Source organism: Pleurodeles waltl, chromosome 4_2, assembly GCF_031143425.1.
Source record: "Pleurodeles waltl isolate 20211129_DDA chromosome 4_2, aPleWal1.hap1.20221129, whole genome shotgun sequence".
Classification (NCBI taxonomy): Eukaryota; Metazoa; Chordata; class Amphibia; order Caudata; family Salamandridae; genus Pleurodeles; species Pleurodeles waltl.
Genome location: NC_090443.1, coordinates 28,068,680 through 28,086,655, shown reverse-complemented (window position 1 = coordinate 28,086,655; position 17,976 = coordinate 28,068,680). Strand labels below are relative to the sequence as shown.

The 17,976-nt window shown below is 46.0% G+C and overlaps 1 protein-coding gene across 3 annotated transcripts in view; it reads right to left on the bottom strand.

Annotated features, from left to right (window-relative positions):
• Positions 1 to 17,976, bottom strand: part of LOC138292094 (afadin- and alpha-actinin-binding protein-like) — a 68,310-nt gene that overhangs the window by 910 nt on the left and 49,424 nt on the right. The window contains exons 5-9 of one of the 3 annotated variants that reach the window (XM_069230470.1): positions 8,723 to 8,896; positions 7,739 to 7,859; positions 6,624 to 6,813; positions 6,280 to 6,392; positions 786 to 972 (exon numbers count right to left, since the gene is read on the bottom strand). In XM_069230470.1, the coding sequence (XP_069086571.1) occupies positions 786 to 972; positions 6,280 to 6,392; positions 6,624 to 6,813; positions 7,739 to 7,859; positions 8,723 to 8,896 (785 nt within the window). The remainder of the gene's footprint in view (positions 1 to 785; positions 973 to 6,279; positions 6,393 to 6,623; positions 6,814 to 7,738; positions 7,860 to 8,722; positions 8,897 to 17,976) is intronic. The other 2 variants (XM_069230471.1, XM_069230472.1) reach the window with 2 other exon arrangements.

Below are 17,976 nucleotides of genomic sequence, written 5' to 3'. Positions count from 1 at the left end.
TTGAAGACTGACCACTGTTAAGTAAGATGGCCTGTTTACCACCAGCAGTGGTGCGTGGAGGCTCAAAGTCGGCAGAGAGCATGTACTTTAGTGTTGAAGGGTAGAGCCGAATAGACCTAGAAAAGCCCAATATCGTTGGCAGCAGATGGGAGTTGTCCATTTTACCAGAAGATGAAGTAATAGTTTAGCCATCCCTGCAAAGCCAAACAGTCAATTCTAAGTTGCTCTTCACATTGTCTGGTGTTCTTTTGCTGTAAAAGAGTTTCATTTTATCATGCAGTCTAGTCACTGCCCGGCAAGGCCACGGGGTTAAAAATAAATGTAGCATTCATTTTATTATGTGCTCAATCAGCGCATTTTGAACAGGCCACAAGAGACCTGTTCTCTCCTATACCACCCCACACACCTTGTGTTTGCAATCATTTTAGGAACTGAAACTAGTTGGCTTTGTCTTGCATCAGATATTTCCCACTAGTTAGGTTACATTTTCTCCTGACTTGAGTTCTTGGGATCGGGTTGTTCTTGAAGACACACTGGTACCCTCTTACAAGGGGCTAAAAGAATGAGTTTGAGGGTCTAATGCAAGAGATTTTCAAAATACCCACCGACTAAGTAAAGGAGTTTGATTAAAATGTATTTAAAGTATCTATTACGTGGCTATCTTAATTTGGGATCCAACTCACCTGAATTTGTTGAACACTAAACACAATCTCTGCTCATATGCCAGGAGTTCGAGGAAAGGCTTATGTACCTTATGATAACCCTATCCCAACGGTGCAGATTACCTGCTGCGTGCAGTGAGGCCCAGGACTCGGTAGAGCTCAGCTGTGCTGGGTGGGCCTGTGTCCTCCAGAGATGATCTACTTTTGGAGAGAAACACTGGCGTGGTCTCCACACTGCTGCTGCCGTCTATGTGGGAAGGAGAGAAGTTTGATGTGGGGTGCAAGATATAATCAGGAAGGGCATCCGGACCTAAAGGATATAAAAACAGAAACCTGTTTTTGATTACTGAAAACAGTCTATGTTGCTCTGCATTAAAACGTCAGAACAAGAACTCTTATTTCTTGATCTCTGGTTACCTTTGGTTCAGCGCACCCACTTAGAAACAATTGTCCCTACTCCTGAAACCTGATCAAACTCTACTATGCCTTTTACACCTATCAGGATGAGCCAAGAACAAACTGATGTGTGTGATAATAGTAGATGTTTCGGATTTGGACTGGAAACCACAGTCCTTGAACTCAAAGTGGAGTGCTCTGGGTGATGTTCCAAAGCGAGCCTGGTCTCCTCTCCACTTCTATGCATTAGTCGCCTCCCTCCAGCTTCAGGAATGTCAGCAATACACTTCAGCTGTCTGGGGAAAATACCTTAACTTCATTGTAAGCACATACAGGCTAGGAGCTTTCACAGACTTCCATTACATTGGTTCACTCGTTTGTGTAATTCATGCAGGGGACGCGCTACACAGCAAAACACACATAACATGCCTTGTGATGTTAGCACTAGGACATTAATTAGCACAACTCTACAGGAGGGGGCTGGTTGGCTTCCCCACACCCGTGATAGATAAAAAGGTTTGGTCACAACTACTGATATACAAAACAGTACGCTGTCACTACTGCTCTACATGCATACTCATGACTTGGACAGTCTGTCAAAAACAAAATGATGCTACGCTTGGTGCACTCCTGAGCCCAGGACCTCACTCATGTCAAGGGGCAAGCCTAGGCTTGCGCTCTCTCTCGATTAGTATGAAGCGGAGAACAAAGCAAAAAGAGAGAAAAAAAACAGTATACCAGATACTCACAGTCAGGCACGCAGGGAATGGAAGTATAACTATGCAGGGGATAGTCCCATCTCAGCTGAAGTCTAGCAGTCCCAGGCTTACTTGGGGGTTGGCAATTTAGAACTCAAACCATCCGATATCAATGAATGGGCATCCAGTCCTGCTTTTATAAAGACTTAGCTTTTGAATGCACATAGTACATATTTATCAGGAGTCACTTCATCTGCTACACTGGTATTTCAAGTATGTATTGCTGAGATTTTGTGGAATAACCCTAGCTCTTCCATTTGGGACAGATATTCAGCAGTAAGTTTATGCAAACTGGACCTTAGCCTTCCAGTAGGAAGTTTTAGAAGAACTGTTTATGAGGAGCTCCATTTTTTTGTCCAAGAGTCATATCTTGTTAGAAATTGAGTCTCTAGTTGGCAGTCTGTTTGCACCCTGTCCTAGTAGGGACGCTCACTCTAGTCAGGATAAGGGAGATACTGGCTCAGATTACCCCTGCGCACCCCCTTGGTAGCTTGGCACGAGCAGCCAGGCTTATCTCAGAAGCAATGTGTAAAGCATTTGCACATAACACACAGTAATACAGTGAAAACACTACAAAAGGACACCATACCAGTTTTAGAAAACTAGCCAATATTTATCTATGTAAAACAAGACCAAAACAAAAATAAATTCAACATACGGTGTTAAAGATATGAAATTTACAAGATTTACTCAAAAATACAGTTGCTTGAAATCATTAGCCCCAGGTGGAGCTATCACAGCATCGTGATCAACAAAACCAACAGTTCAGGCCAGCCACGGCATCGCGGGCCAGCTACGGTGTTTGGGAGACCCGCAAACAGTACCTTTGGAATTGCAGGGCATCGTGGTCCTCGCGGTGAGCTCTGGAGAGCAGCGTCGCTGGCACCAGTGTCTGTTCCGGAGTCTGTGCGAAGAGGGCCTGCTTCTGGGTGGTGCGAGCAGTACGACCGCACCGGGTGCTGACCTCCGGGGGGGGGGGGGGGGGGGGGGATTGGGGCTTTGTTTAGCAATAACATCCGAAACTTGTGATTTAAAAGCACCTTCTGAAAAGTTCCTTGTGCGTTTAGCCTTCAATAAACAATTAAAATTTCAAGATACCTCTTGTGATTAATGTTCCTGCTGGGAGAGAGATGGGAGTTTTGTCCAGTGGCAGCTTTGATTCAACATAAAATAGCATAGAGGGTTAATATGCCTGCTGCAATATACAGAACTATGGGGCATATTTAAGAAAAGTGGCGCTGCACCTCTTAACACCCACCCCCCCCCCCCAACGCCACCATGTGTGCGTCATATTTAAAATATGGCATACCATGGCAGTAGTTGGGGGGCTAGGGTCAAATATTTTATGCTGGTCCGGCGCTTTGCAGGATTAGCATCACAAATGTTGACGCTATACCTGCAAAGCACACAGAGGCCCACTGTAACCAATGGAAGCCTCTTTTTAATGCCTGCTCTGAGCAGGCATTAAAAGTGCCAGAACAAAATGACGCAAATAAATCTGTCAGATTTCTTAGCGCCATTTGTGTGCCCCCCTAATTCAGGCATAATGTAGCGCAAAGGGTTATAAAGTGGTGCAAAGCATGCATTGCGCCACTTTGTAAATATTGCACAGCATTTTTTGCCTTCTAATGCCACATTAGCTTAAAAAAAATTACACGAATATGTTGTTAGAATGGCGCTAGGGGCTCTTAAATATGCCCCTATGGGGCATATTTGAAAAAAGTGGTGCTGCACACAGTGCTGCACCACTTTTCTTGCGCCCCTTAGCGCTCCCCTAACGCCACCATGTGTGCCCTGTATTTAAAATACAGCGCAATATGGCGGTAGTTAGAGGACTAGCATCAGAATTTTTTGTAACCAACAGAAGTCTCCTTTTAAGGCCTGCTCTGAGCAGGCATTAAAAGTGCTGGGAAAAAATGCCGCAAAGAAATCGGTCTGATTTCTTTGCGCCATTTTTTAACACCCCCCCCCCCTTCTTAATGGGGGAATGCCACCTTTGCATACATTATGCCTAGCGCAGGCATAATGTAGCGCAAAGGGATACAAAGTGGTGCAATGCATGCATTGTGCCACTTTGTAAATATGGCACGGCATTTTTGGCCTTCTAACACCACATTAGCGTGAAAAAAAAATTACACTAATGTGGCGTTAGAATGGTGCTAGAGGCTCTTAAATATGCCCCTATGTTTTAAGTGGCTAGCCGAGTGGATTAGTAAAGCCAGCCTTTCCAAGTGCTTTAAAACATAGGAATGTATGTGAAAGAGGACCGATAAAGAGATGAGGGGCACATTTGCCGGGTGGTAGTGAATGAAACTGAGGAGTTCAGGGGTGGGGGGGTGCCGCAATAAACTGTCACACAGGGCGCCACCAGTCCCAAAGCCGTCCCTGGGTGCAGGGGTCATCAGGCCCTTGAAGTCAAGTGTTGCAGATCGAACTCCAGGCTGGTGTGGATGGTGTCGGGGCTGTGGTGCACAGCGGGACAATGCAACAGGCAGTGTCACCAGGTCACAGTGCAGGCAGCGGCGGCGTCATTGCTAAAGCACTGTCGGTAGGCCCAAGCCGGTGGTGAAGGATGGGATGGTGCTTCGTGAACCTCACGAACGGTGTCCACAGGCCATGATGCAGGCAGGGATGCCTGGTGATGACACTGGAGTCAATGGTGCTAGCGTCGGTGGACCGGGGCTGTGGTGCGGGATGGGACAGTGCTTCGTGTACCTCGTGAGGGGTGTCCACAGGCCACGGTGCAGAGAAGCAGTGCCGGTGTCATCAGGGATGCCCAGGCTGCAGTCTGAGCAGGCGATGCCAGTGTGGGGGGCACACAGGCCCTAGTGCGAGCAGCGGGTCAGTGAAGTCGTCTGATGACTGAGTCGGTGAGACCAGGGTAGCAATGTGAAGTGGGACAATGCAGCTTCGTGCTGCGTCAGCAGGTCACTGTGCAGGCCGTTGACAGCATTGCGTGGTTTTTCTACTTGAACAGCACAAAACACAGTTCCAAGTGCTGGTGGAATAGGAAACCTGTTTGATATCCCTAAGACTTCAAATAGGAGGCAAGCTCTAACTCTCTCAAGCAGGACACAGCAAAGTTCACCCTTTACACTCTTTTCAGGCAGAAGCAGCAACTGCAGGCCAGTCCAGCAAAGCAACACAGCAAAAGGACAGTACTTCTCCTCCTGGGCAGAGGTTCCACTTGATTCCAGAAAGATTCTAGAAGTCTGGGCTTTTGGGTCCTCCTATTATACCCCTTTCTGCCTTTGAAGTTGGCAAACTTCAAAGCAAAGTCTCAAGTGTTTGCAAGATCCTTCCTTGTCAGGCCAGACCCCAGACACGCCAGGGGGTTGGAGACTGTATTTTGTGATGGCAGGCACAGTCCTTTCAGATGCAAGCGACCACTCCTTCCACTCTAACTCTGATGGCTCATCAAGATATGCAGGCTACCCCTTAGCTCCCTTTGTGTCACTGTCTAGAGGAAAGGTGTAAACAGCCCAACTGTCAAACTGACCCAGACGGGAAATCCACAAACAGGCAGAGGCACAGAATGCTTTAAACAAGAAAATGCCTACTTTCTAAGTCATTTTCAAAATCCCAATCTAAAAACCAACTTCACAAAAATATGTATTTTAAAATTGTGAGTTCAGAGACTCAGTTCCTGAGACCAATGGCACAGGAACAGACAGTGAAATTTCCCTATACTCAAAATAATCGAGTATCTCCTCTTCTCCACAAACTAGTGTGTCATCCACTACAAAGCAGTGTCCTGGAAAAGCCCTGCAATTTACACGGCTGTCTTGGACATAGACCTCTATTTTAGGTACCTCTTGGGTGTCAGGAAATCAAAGAGGATTTGGGAGTAGCCACAGCCATATCCAACAGACATGCGAGGGACAACATCTACACAAGAAAGTTCCACAAACAACCCCTCTCCCCCCCAAAAAAAGAATCCATGTCCCACATGGTTGGCCCAAAGAATCCATTTTGGGTGACTAGCAGAGCAACAAAAAAACAAAAAAATTAGAAGCCAGTAGGAAACAGTCTCTGTCTGGCAAGTGACCTGGAAAAAGCCCTGCACTGCCACTAGAATATGTTGCTGAAACCACTGTTAAGGCTCAGCAGCCTGGTGAGCTGAATCTTCAGCAAGAAGGTGCACATGGTGTGCCCTTCCAAACACCAGAGCCACACTTTGGGTTGCATTCCATGTTACGTGAACCCCTTAGCGCACACTCATTGTCATGGGACCGAGACAAAAAAAAAACAACAGCAAAAATAAATCTACAGAACTTGCTATTGTGAACTCAAGGCAGGGGCACAGGCTCACCAGAGACGTGCAGGAGACCTTTTCCAGTCCAAGAGAGATAAATAGGACCCATACAGAGAGTACTTCGCACCCAGACGTTAACACCACAAACTCAGAGACGACATGGGTCCCCCGGTTACCAAAGTGTTTAAATGGTAATGCTGACACTTACTGAAAATCTCTACTGGTGCTCCTCTCTTCCATGCTGGAGTGTTTTTGTACTCCATGCGTGTTGTGCGGCCACTGTACCGTTCATGCAACTCAGTCCCCACAGTGGCCAAAAGCCTGTAAATAGCAGAAATATTCAGCAGGAGACATTGCTACACAGTAATAATGTATATCTTCGTACTGGAATTAACCCCTGTGTTTCAGAACCTGTTTGACTAGGCTCTCTGGGATCTCCATCCCACATATGCCTTTGTCCTCTCGTTGCTGTAACCTCTAGAGGGACCTTCCTCCCTCCCTCCCTCCCTCTCCCATTGAATGTCTTGTGTTACTGTAAACTCCACCCTTTACCTTTGATCTAGACTCCATTTCGGCCCTCTGTAAGCCTCAGCGGTACTGGGAGTACTCATGGTACGAGCTAGTGGTCGACGTTCATACACACATTTAGGAGTGGAGGAACCAGAAGCCTTGTGCCTCGAGAAGGAGGTAGAAGACGGCTTGATCAGTACGGTAGCATCTGGACGGGTCTGTGCCTCAAGGCCTAAGGTAGAAAGCAGAGGTAACCCACTTACTACATCAATATTTGATGTATTATTCCTCATGGTACAATTACATGGATGTAGTGGTGCGCCCCCTGAGTAACAACTTTGCAATCTCACTGCCGACAGCTACCTCAAGGCAAACAGATCTACAATATAATCTTGGGTAGCAGAATTATCGGTCATGACATCAACCTTTGACTATAGCACCATCCCTTAGCATATTCAGAGCTTTCTGACTCCAGGTAGACCGCAGAGGTGCAACTGGATTTACAGTAATCATGATAGCTTAATGTAGATCGTGGTAAACCTCAAGGCACAGACTGTTTAAGCTTCCTCTGGACACAGCTATGCTTCACTAGCCTTGTGCAGCACCGACCCTCAGGATTCTTGGATCCCATAACTGACTGCAGACAGCAAAACCTCTCCGGTTATACAAGGCTCAGTAGGCAGTGTGGTAATGCTATAGATGAAGCATTTGGTTTAGCCCTACTGCTGTATTCCCCAACACTAACTTACTGAGGTCCTCAGGCACAACATTAAAACACTACCCCATGTAAGACCTCTTGACAGGCACTCTTCTCTTCAAAGTACACCCACAGAGTACCAGCGTTACCTCTTGGCAAATGCTCTTCGGTTCCTAGACTTGGGTATAAAGTGCTATGTAAATACAACTACAGTATCTATTCATAGAACCAACCATGTAAAGATACCCTCATTCTCACAGCACTGCGAGAGCACAGTATAGACAGTATGGCACTATACAAGTCTAACGTAGGTGGGTGAAGCACAAAGGGTTGTGAGGCTGCTGGTGAGCTCCCTCTTGTGCATGCCAATGACATAAGAACAATTGTCTTTCCCAAGTGTCCCAGCCCTGTGACTACTGCTTTGGGTTAACAGTCTCTGATCCCATTACAGAACACTCACTATGCGTAGCCTGTGAGGAGCCCCTGGTCCAGGGTGGGGTGTACGCTTCTACCACCGCTGAAGTGGAGTTCAGGAAGCAGTGTTTAGCCAGCAGGCCTCGCTCCTCATCAAACTTCTTCTTCTGAAACAGATGAAAGGGAAGAGTGAGAATCGGTGAGAGGAGAAAGGGAGTAATCTGCATTGAAGAAAAAAAAAAAAAACAATTATGCGGTTCAGATGGAGGAAGGGCGAGCATGGAGGTCAGGTAGGAGTGGGGAAAGGAAACCTCGTTTGATGGATGAAGAAGGGATTGAGCAGGAGCGATAGAGAAAAGGCGAGAGGGTCACAGCATTTCTGGCTGATAGGTGCATGAAAATTATTTGCCTTTAGAATTACCTGGGGATGGTGGTGGTTGATGCAACTGGGCTACCAAAATTGGTTCAGCTTCAACCCAACTAGTAACATTTTAGTTCAGTGTTTGAGGATTGAGACTGTATGATGGGCAGTGTCAAAATCATAGGACCCCCTTTCTCCCATCCCCTCGCCCATTTCCCCACACTACACAAATCAGACGAGCCTCCTTGTCATCCTGCTCAACCTCTCGCCTCACATTGTCCAGCCAGTTCCTGTAGCCAGGCCCATACCAACCTCACTCCATTCTCCACTGCAGATCAGAGCCAGTCCCTAGCCTCCAACCACAAGCTTACGCATCAGCCTCTATCCCACAGTTCCACACCTCAGCCTCCTTGTCCCAGTCCTTTCCAGCATCTGGTGCTGCAGCCTCCTTAGACACGTGCTCACCTCATGCCATCCTCACTGTCCCAAAGTTGCTTCAGTCTCTCCGTAGAATGCCCCAGCCTTCCTAGCTCACCAATCTATCTTTTCACCCAATGCTGCACCTGCTATGCCACCTCATTCACCCACCTCATGCCCAAGCATTTTGTTAACTCCTGTCCCCAAACCCCAAGCTCCAGCTTCCTTGTAACACCTTCATGTCTGCCTCACCTCACGCCCCAGACGGATGGCGGCTTCTGTGAAGTTCCTCCTCTCCACCTGGAAGATGCGCTTCTGCTCCTCGAAGGCCGCCCGGTCCTCCTGCAAGCGGAGCTGCTCCTCCAGAAAATAAGAGCCCCGGATCGGAGTGGGGAGGTCACTGCTAAGGGAGGAGGCAAGCTGCTCCTGTAAGGGATAGTCAAAAGATACAGGGAGCAGTCAATGTACCGAAAGCACAATGTGGGGGCATTTAACGCAAGGGTGAGCTGTACTTGGAGTAATAAGAGTAATGAGATACAACATATCCAAAAAACGAAAAAGGTGTTGGTTTTCCAAGATGCATGATTTGCTCCAAGATTGCCTTTTACCCACACACATTTAGCCCCATACATACTAATTCTTACTCCCTGCTTTATTTACACTAAATCACATTTTCAGTCTATCTCGGTTTCTTGTTCGTTCTTTCTACTTTCTCAGCCCCCCCTACCAATTTGACTCCTAGTCAAAGTCTCATGCTCAATTTCTGTAATTTCCTGCCCTTTTCCCATATTTCTTTCTCCATCATCTCTCAGTAATAATTGATCTCCCTCTCTTGTTTTTCCCCTCTGTCCTGCGAATCCTGGTGGTTACAAAAAAAAACTTCTAGTGGTTATACACTTTAGTGTATGTGAGTGTGTGTGTGTGTGTGTGTGTGTGTGTGTGTTGGGCGGTGGGGGGGAAGGGTTGGGGAAAAAAATACCTGGCCCTATGTCTGTGCAGGATGTTTCATGCATCCTGGGGACCTTGAGTGGCCTGAAGGTATAAATACTGCACGCATGACTGCTCAGCGTTGCTCCTGTACTGTACATGCCGTGTCCTGTATCATTTTGTGCACTGCACCTTCCGTCCTAGTCCTTCTACAGCCACATCTGCTCCAGCTGGCACAGCACCACTAGTGCTGCACATGAGAAGCAAGCAAGACCCTGCAGATATTCTTTGCTTTCTGTCCACCTGCATATGCCAATGCTAGAGTGATAACTGAGGACCAGATCAAAGAGGAGCCCACACCCTCTAAGAAACGAGGGGGAAGGAGGGCAAGCAACACAGTCTGATCCACCCTAGAAAAATATACCAGACGGCAAGTGTAGTCTGAGAAGTGGCTCTTCCAGATGCCCATTGGGAGCAGAGGCTCTGCCCATCAGAGGAGCAAGTGTGCCCTCAGGCAGGAGGGAAGAGCAGCGGTCTGCCACCTCGCTTACTCTGATCAGCATGAGGAAGTGCAAGACACCAGGTAAAAGAGGATGTGAGCCCAGTGTGGCCAAAGCTGGTCATCACACTGTACCCCAGTGAAACAGAGTTCAGAAGTACTGAAGAAAAGCACAGAGGCAAAAAGAGTAACAAGCATTTCCAATGCAATAGGCCTTCCATTTGCTTGAGTTAGAGCTATTGGTCTTGTAAATGCATAACTGGATTTTTCTTGCTACATAAATTGGTCAACCCTTCATCATAATTCGGTCCTCTGTCACAATTCTAGTGGCCCTGCATATAACTAAAGCACTATTTAGTTTCTTCCTCTATCTGCAGCAAAAAAAAAAAAAAATTGCCATTACTTATTATATTTGTTTATATTATTATTTTGCCCCCCCCCCACCTAATGTGGGGACCCAGAGATGACCTAGACAAAAAGAGCATGTCGTAGTGACCATTTGGATGGTGGCCCCATTGTCCTAGGACCACTACACAGTGAGTTATGGGCAAAAAATGTCTTCTAAATGGAATGCCCCACACAGCATTATGAGGAGAGTTTCCGAGTGCTGCGAATATTGTATCTTGACTGTAATGTTCAAAACAGCCCCTAGGACACCACAATAAAAATAGCATTCAGAAGATACATGGCCATGTAACCATATAGTCAGCCCCTAGATGGCATAACCACATGAAAAGAGAAAGGCCCTTGAAAACACAAACTACTCCTAGCCATAAAACAAACGTTGAAGCCATGAGAGCTTAAAAGGACACTGAATGGTGGGAGAGGTTACTATTTTGGGTCTTCCCTCAACCTAGTGTGGGGACCAAGAGATGACCTAGACAGAGATCGCATTGTGCTTAACGGTTTTGTGGTTTCCCATGGTCAGAACCACCACAGGCTGAGTTATGGGCCAAAATGTTTTGTAAGAGAATTGCCCCACAAAGCATTATGGGGTGAGTTTTCTGAGTGCAGTGAATATTGTAGTATCGGCTCTCCCACTGTGCCAGGAGAGCCGCCTTGAGGATTTCTGTGTTGTTTTCTGTTTAAAATGTGCCTGTTTGTATGTTTTTCAACTGCTAAACTTGTACATAGTGGTACTCATGTAAGGCGTTCCTCCAGTCAAGTTTGCCCGATATGAAACTTCAAAACAATAAATTAATAAACAACCCCCACCCCACTCCAGCTTGCAGCCTTTGGGCACAGACACCACAGAGAAACAGTGGTATGCCCAAACAAACAACATACATGTGTGAAGCAGAGGCAAAAGAAAAAAGTAGTGAGCCATACTAAGGTACATGGCCGCTTGTGCAATAATCCATGTAACAGGGTCAGTCTCCAAAGCGGTCACAAAGCAGCCTCAAGGTAGAAAACGTAATGCATTTACCTACAAAAATCAAGGGAATTTTGAAAGGCATGCCAAGGAATGAATGGAAGTATGGAAGGGAAGGGCCGCAAGATGGGTGTGGTGAAAGCCCACAGAAGTAGGGTACAACATGTATGGAGACAGTGCATGCGCACTGCCTAGGCTCAACCTAAAAAGGCAGAAGCCCATCAGGATTGAAAATAGGCCCACAGAGAGGCACTAACCAGCACAAAAAACAAAACAAAAAAGATCATCCAAGGCTGAGGTGCCTGTACCAGTCAGAGAATTAAGGGGTGAAAGTCAGTGACCCTCTCCTCCCCACCCCCCTCCCCCACCACCACCACACCATAGGCATGACAGACTAGCAGCAAGGGGTAGCAGCTATCCAGCCAGCAGCACCATGTGCATCACACCGACAAGGAGTAGTCTCCATAAGTGTAAATGATGGCACAACCACCATCCAGTGAATTGACTGAATTCAGTCATAGCATCTCCATGAATGAAGACGCGAGTCAGCCGCCTTGACAACTACTTCAGACCCATAAAAACAGACGGATATCGCAGAAGAGGTTCTCGCTGCTACACTTTGTGGAAGAAGAAAAACTCAGAATCTCCCTGGGGAAGGAGGGTACCAGGATCACAATGCTAAACGTGCATTTCAATCCACAGCTCAACCTGGATTATGAGTGATTCAAGCTGATGCAAACTTCGTAAGCAAATAGAGAGACAATAGATCATTTTTATATGCGACTAGGAGTTGGCCAGCACCTGCACCAATGACGACCAACAGAAGGAAGTCTCAGTGCAGATCATAACAGGTATGCAGATAGTCTGTGTTAAGATGGCTAACACTAAGCCAACCAGGGATTAAATTGGAGGACATACAGTTATTTGCCAGGTCTCAAACTATCCAGCAGCCAGGCAGATGAAATGGAGGTAGCCCTGACTAATGGCACAGCAACGCAACGCTATGGGAGCGCTACACCTGTCAGTGAGGAATCAGTAGATGCAATAGGAGGAAACATGATGGGGGCAAAAAATAACCGCTTCACAAAACACACTGTTGAAACTGTGGGCTAGATGATCATGTGATAAAGAAGTGGCCAGCTTAGAGGGAAGACGTTCCCCAAATATGGAATACTAGGCCACTTTTCCAGAATGTGCAGGAGCAAAGACCAGGGAAGAAGACTCCTGGGAAGGCAACGTCTGATGTCAGTGCAAAGATAAATAGCACTGGAGGAAGAAATTAATCCAGTGGACTACCTATCGAGACATCCCCTGGCACCCTGACCAATCACAGTGGATGATGTTTGCAACTACATTCACATGGTGTCACAGATCATTGACAGAATATCGGTAACAGAAATATTGTGTGTAAGTATAGACGTAATATTCTTAACTCCACATCTATGTACTTTGAAGATATATACACTATCAAGGTACATATATGTTGAGATATATAGTAAAACATTGCTTACCTCTAGAAATTTACTCACAATACTTTTGTCACAATATTTTGTCCACACAATATTTTTCCAGATATTTTGCTTGAATACTTTTGTCACAGAATGCCTGCTTGAAGGCCATGACTCTGGATGAGATGGTGGTGGCATTGATTGAGGATTATGGAATACAGAAAGCCATTGAGGGAATGCAGCAGTATAAATGGAAAATATTCCCATGAGATTCACACAAGTGGACCCAAGCTAACAAGCAGAAGCTATTGCATTTGAGAAAAAGAGAGAAATTGAGCTCTATGAAAGATGTACTTCTCCTGACTGGTAGCAGAATTGTTGTACCCTGTGTATGACAAAAAAGGTCATGGAAGTGGCATACCAGAGTATCAAGGGGTCACCAAAACAAAAGCGTGAATTAGGGAAAAGATGTGTTCCCTGGAATGGAAAAAGGTGCAAAAGAGATGTTAAAGGCATGTCAGACCTGCCAGCTGACAAGTGGATCGAGGCCACCATCCCCAGTGATGTAGGAAGAGCTATGCAAAGCCCTTATACAAAGGTCAGTCTCCCATCCAGGAAACTGCCAAACTCTATGCGGTCTTTGGTGATTGTTGATGGGCACTCAAAATATCGCAAAATAAAATGAAAGACAGAGTGTTGAAACTTTTCATGCACTCCCCTTCAGTCACAGATCTGGGTTTAATCCATCATTATTTTGCTTGCCACGTCACCACAGTTCGGACCCAGCTAAATGCAAATCAGTCTTGACCCTGCTCCCATTGCCCGAACTGCCAAGCCAGGTCCTCTCAGGACAGGATTCAAGCACTGGGCCCAGTTTCAGGGTATCACCCTTCATCAGCCAGACTAGCTTGAATCCAGTGGCGCAACAAGCAAGGGACCCACGTATGGGCATACCCGAGCCACTTAGGGTGCATAAGGCAATATCACAAAATAAAATTATCCTTTTGTATTGCTAAAGTTGCCCTAAGGGGGAAGGGTATGCCCAGATGTGGGTCTCATGCTCACTGTGCCACTGGATTGAAGCTAGCCTGGCTGATGAAGGATGATACCCTGAAACCGGTCCCAGGATGCTGGTTTTCAGTCCAGGGAGGACCTGGGTTGGCAGTTCGGGCTAGACTGTTCCCTTGAGGAATGGGGTCAAGACTGATTTGCATAAGGCTCGGTCCAAACTGGAGTGGCATGGTGAGCAAAAGAAAGATGGATTAATCCCAGATCTGTGACTAGGGGTGAGTGTTTGCATTGTTCAGCACTCCGTCCATCATCCTTTTGTGTCACTCAAAATATCGGACAGTAAAACTTCCACACAATCAGGCCATTGCTAGAGAAGGTGTTTGTCACATTTGGCCTCCCTACAGATGCCCAAACTGATAACGGGTTGCTATTCCAAGGGACAGACGGTAGTGATTACTTGAAACATCTGGGGGTCAAACGCCAGAAAATGATGCCACAGTGGCCCCATGAACATCTCCATGTCTTGACATGGAGCTCTTCCAGCACATCCCCAATAAGGCATTCGGATTAAAGTGGATTTAGGAGCAGATCTGGAGAAGAGCTTTGATCATTCTTTGAGAATATACTGTAGCACGCCACATAGCACGATAAAGTGTGCCACTTGACCCTTATATTTAAGAGAGCTGTGCAAAACAGCATTCCTGCAGGGCCAGACACAAGCGGCTCGTTTTGGAAATTGCAGATGCACTACAGAGGCAGAAAAGGAAAAACTAAACGAGCAGAGTGAAGAGAGCTCATAACTACCACAATCAGCCAGGTGATCTAGGAAGTAGCTGTAAACGGCATCTCACTTAAAAGTTCAGGACCCCGTTTGAAAAAAGGCATATGGAATCAAGGGTACTAGGTTATCAGCACATTAAATAAGTGAAACAGTAGCTGAAAGCATCTCTTGGTTCAGGGGGATTTCACCCACAACGATGAGACATTCCCCTGGACTATATCAGGGGATACTGGTAACTGTCTCAGAGGCAAAAGGTCATCCAAGAAAGGGCAGAACCAGATAATGAGAAAAACCAGAGTAGGAGCGGCCAGCAATAATTTACAGCCAACAAAATGTCCAGAGACCCAATTTATTCTCCAGCCAACGATTACGAGACTATGTATGCCTTGTCTCACCTATGTGAGAAAGACTAGGGAAGGTGGGTAGGCTGTATCCAGAATGAAGATTGTAGGCTCTTCGACTGAAGCTCAGAGGACAAACCCCTTAGCGCCTTGAGACCCTTATGGATGAGTAGTTGCGCTTTACAAACCCCGATGTATTGTATGTAGAGAGGAACCTGGTCCCTATGTCGTGCCCAGGACTTTGCTCGCACCAATATGGCGGCCGTGGCCCAACGGTTTAAAAAAAAAAAGTTCTGTGCCCATTTTTGCACGCAATCTTGCGTCCTGGTCTGCCTGCAGCCGCCGATACTACAGTTAGCACAGCAGGAAAGGCCATGGCGTGTCTGCCAGGAAGATCCCTGCAGTACTTCTTGCTGTATTAGATAAGGCCGGCCTTCCAAGTGTTGAGACGTCCGTGGCCATGAGGATCGCTTTAGGTACAGCAGAGGAGGAGCTGGCCAATGCTACAGACATTTTAAATACCCTACAAACTAAAGAAAAACAAGAAAAGAATAAACAGTTTGGCTTGCTTGTGTCCCGAGGCTCCTACCCAGAGGCCAGAGCCTGAGCCAGACTCGAGCCTTTCGAGGCTCAGCTACATCTAAATTATTTTTTGCTCCAATTTGCCTCCCGTAAGCGAAAATTACACAAAGCATCAGAAAGAAATCACGACATGGGGGAAACCCGTAATCAGGAAGTATGCTTGTGTAAAAACTGATTGGGCCCATTGAGGACTTCTTGCAACACCATAGAACATGATCACCCACATGAAGTTTAAGCAGGACTATAGCAGTACTTGTAGCCAACACAACCACAACATTGGCCTACAACACTCGCATTGAGTGAGCGCAAGACAGTCAGTGACGCAGAATTACGACAAGCAAGAAGGAAGGCTAAAGGAATATTCCGAGCCAGTGTGTGCAAGTCACAGCAGTAGGCTCACTTCCCGAAAAATCAAGGCAAGGCAGTTAAAGAAGCATTAATAGGATTTCAGTATTTGCAAGCCCTTGCATTTCCTGCATTTGTACCATCTGCAAACCGAGAACGTTTCGAGCCAGGCCAGGCAGTGGAATCAGAACATTAATTAGGTCTCCCAGCTCCAGTCACTATCATAGCATGGGACAGAAGCTTTCGGGGCTTCCTCCCCCATGATAGGAGCACGGGGTGGGAATACAAATACAAACTGCCCGTAAGATGCAGAACACACAAATAGGTCTGTTTAATAACCATGGTTTAAGTACAATTAAAACATGCATCTAAAATGTATGATAGAAAATGAGTGAGTTAGGCACTCACTGCTGGCCGCTTCATTGATCTAAAGGTTATACGTTTGGTACCGGCAAAATTAAGTCAGTCTTCATCTTTTCATTTCAGTAAATTGAGTGCCATTAAATTGTATAATTCTAACATCTGTTTAGAGTGCTTAGGAACAGCGTAGCTCTATAAAAAAAAAAAGGTTTTAAGAGCCACCCAGAGGAGGCGCTGAGGCCAGTGTTCTCTAGTACAAATATTTTTGAGGATGCATAAAAAGTTAAGTACATTTTCTACAAGCACATGGTGACAAAAATCTCAGCAATACAATCCTGAAAGAAAAGCACCAGCCTTTGCTTGGTGAGAAACAAGGTGATTTTACTGGCCCACTTGGGTAGCAACCACGTTTTAAAGTATTTTAGGTGGCCAAATACCCCTTCCTAAATCCATCCTTTGATATTGTAACCTAATCTTAGTTAAAAGGCAGCTCAGATTAGAGGCACAACTTTGGGGGCAAAGTTCTCAATCATCCCTGCAGCCAGGAAAGGCACTCCCCCCTCAATACTAAGCCACCCATCCCCTCTTGGTAAACAGTGCAGCATATTGCCCTTCGGTTACTTACCTACAGGGAAGGATGAATCGTGTCTGTATGGTGACTACCTTACTCCATGTCATCATATGGTCCAGTCCTGAGCTTTTCAACTGCAGATCATTGCTATTGGGTGTGTTACCCGAATTAGGGCAAAGGAAGCAAACCAAGACTGCAGTTTCCAAAAATGCATTAGGTTGCAATGTGAAAAACCAGGGCTAGGATCAGTGTCCACAATGACATGGATTTCGGTGTCTACTCCAAGTCCTTGCCAGTCAGGCCCAACATGTGAGAAATCGAGATGTCTAGCCATCCAGAGTAATCGATGTATGCTTCTGGAAACTCCATCTAGCGGATGTGCAAATTTGGATAATATGACTTCTGCCCTCTTTCGTTGAACGTCAGATTATTTAGCAATGTTTAAAATGTGCAAATCTTTGAGCGTTGGAAACAAATCATACTACTAATAGTGGGGAAATACTTCAGTTATTAAAAACAAAATAAGGTCTTCTAGAGAAGGACTAAATCACTTTTTATTTAGAAAGAACTGGACAAACTGGGTAGAACAGAGCAGATTACTAGTTTCTATCCCAAAGCAACTGTCATTTTGAGATGAGACTCGAGGTGGTAGGTTTTCAACATTAGGTTTTTCAGTTTGCTATGGCAGGAACACAATTGTACTGTGCATAGTTAATTTTGAACTTTGTATCTAGGCATGCTGGACTCACTGAAAGGCTAGTTCTACAGCACATATCTTATCCTACACCACATTGCCACAAGCCCCCTCAGACTGCAGTACGCGACTGAAGCTAATGAACAGCTTGGAAAGTGAACCCTGAACTACTGATAGTGCTGCAATGCCATAAAGGTAGACAGGTGCTAAACAACAACAGTAACCAGTTGTCTTTTATAAAAATAAGGATTTCAGTTGAGTTTCCACTCAAGAATGTTTGATAACGAGTTACCAAAATTAGGAGGGAATGCTAGCGAGGTGGAATGATGAGGCTGCCAACTTTGTGATGTATGCGAGGATGGCAGAACCTACACACCTAGGACCAGCAGCAACAGTGTTATCGGGACATCTCACCTGAATATACTGTTGGAGTGCTAACAAGAAGCTGTTAAGCCAAAGGTGCATCTTCACCAATCCCACAGTGGGAGATACAGGTAGGCGAAGCACCGATTGCAATTTTGGCTTGTCAACCGTAGTAGATAAATGTGGATGGGTCTCTACTGGAGAACGGCTTA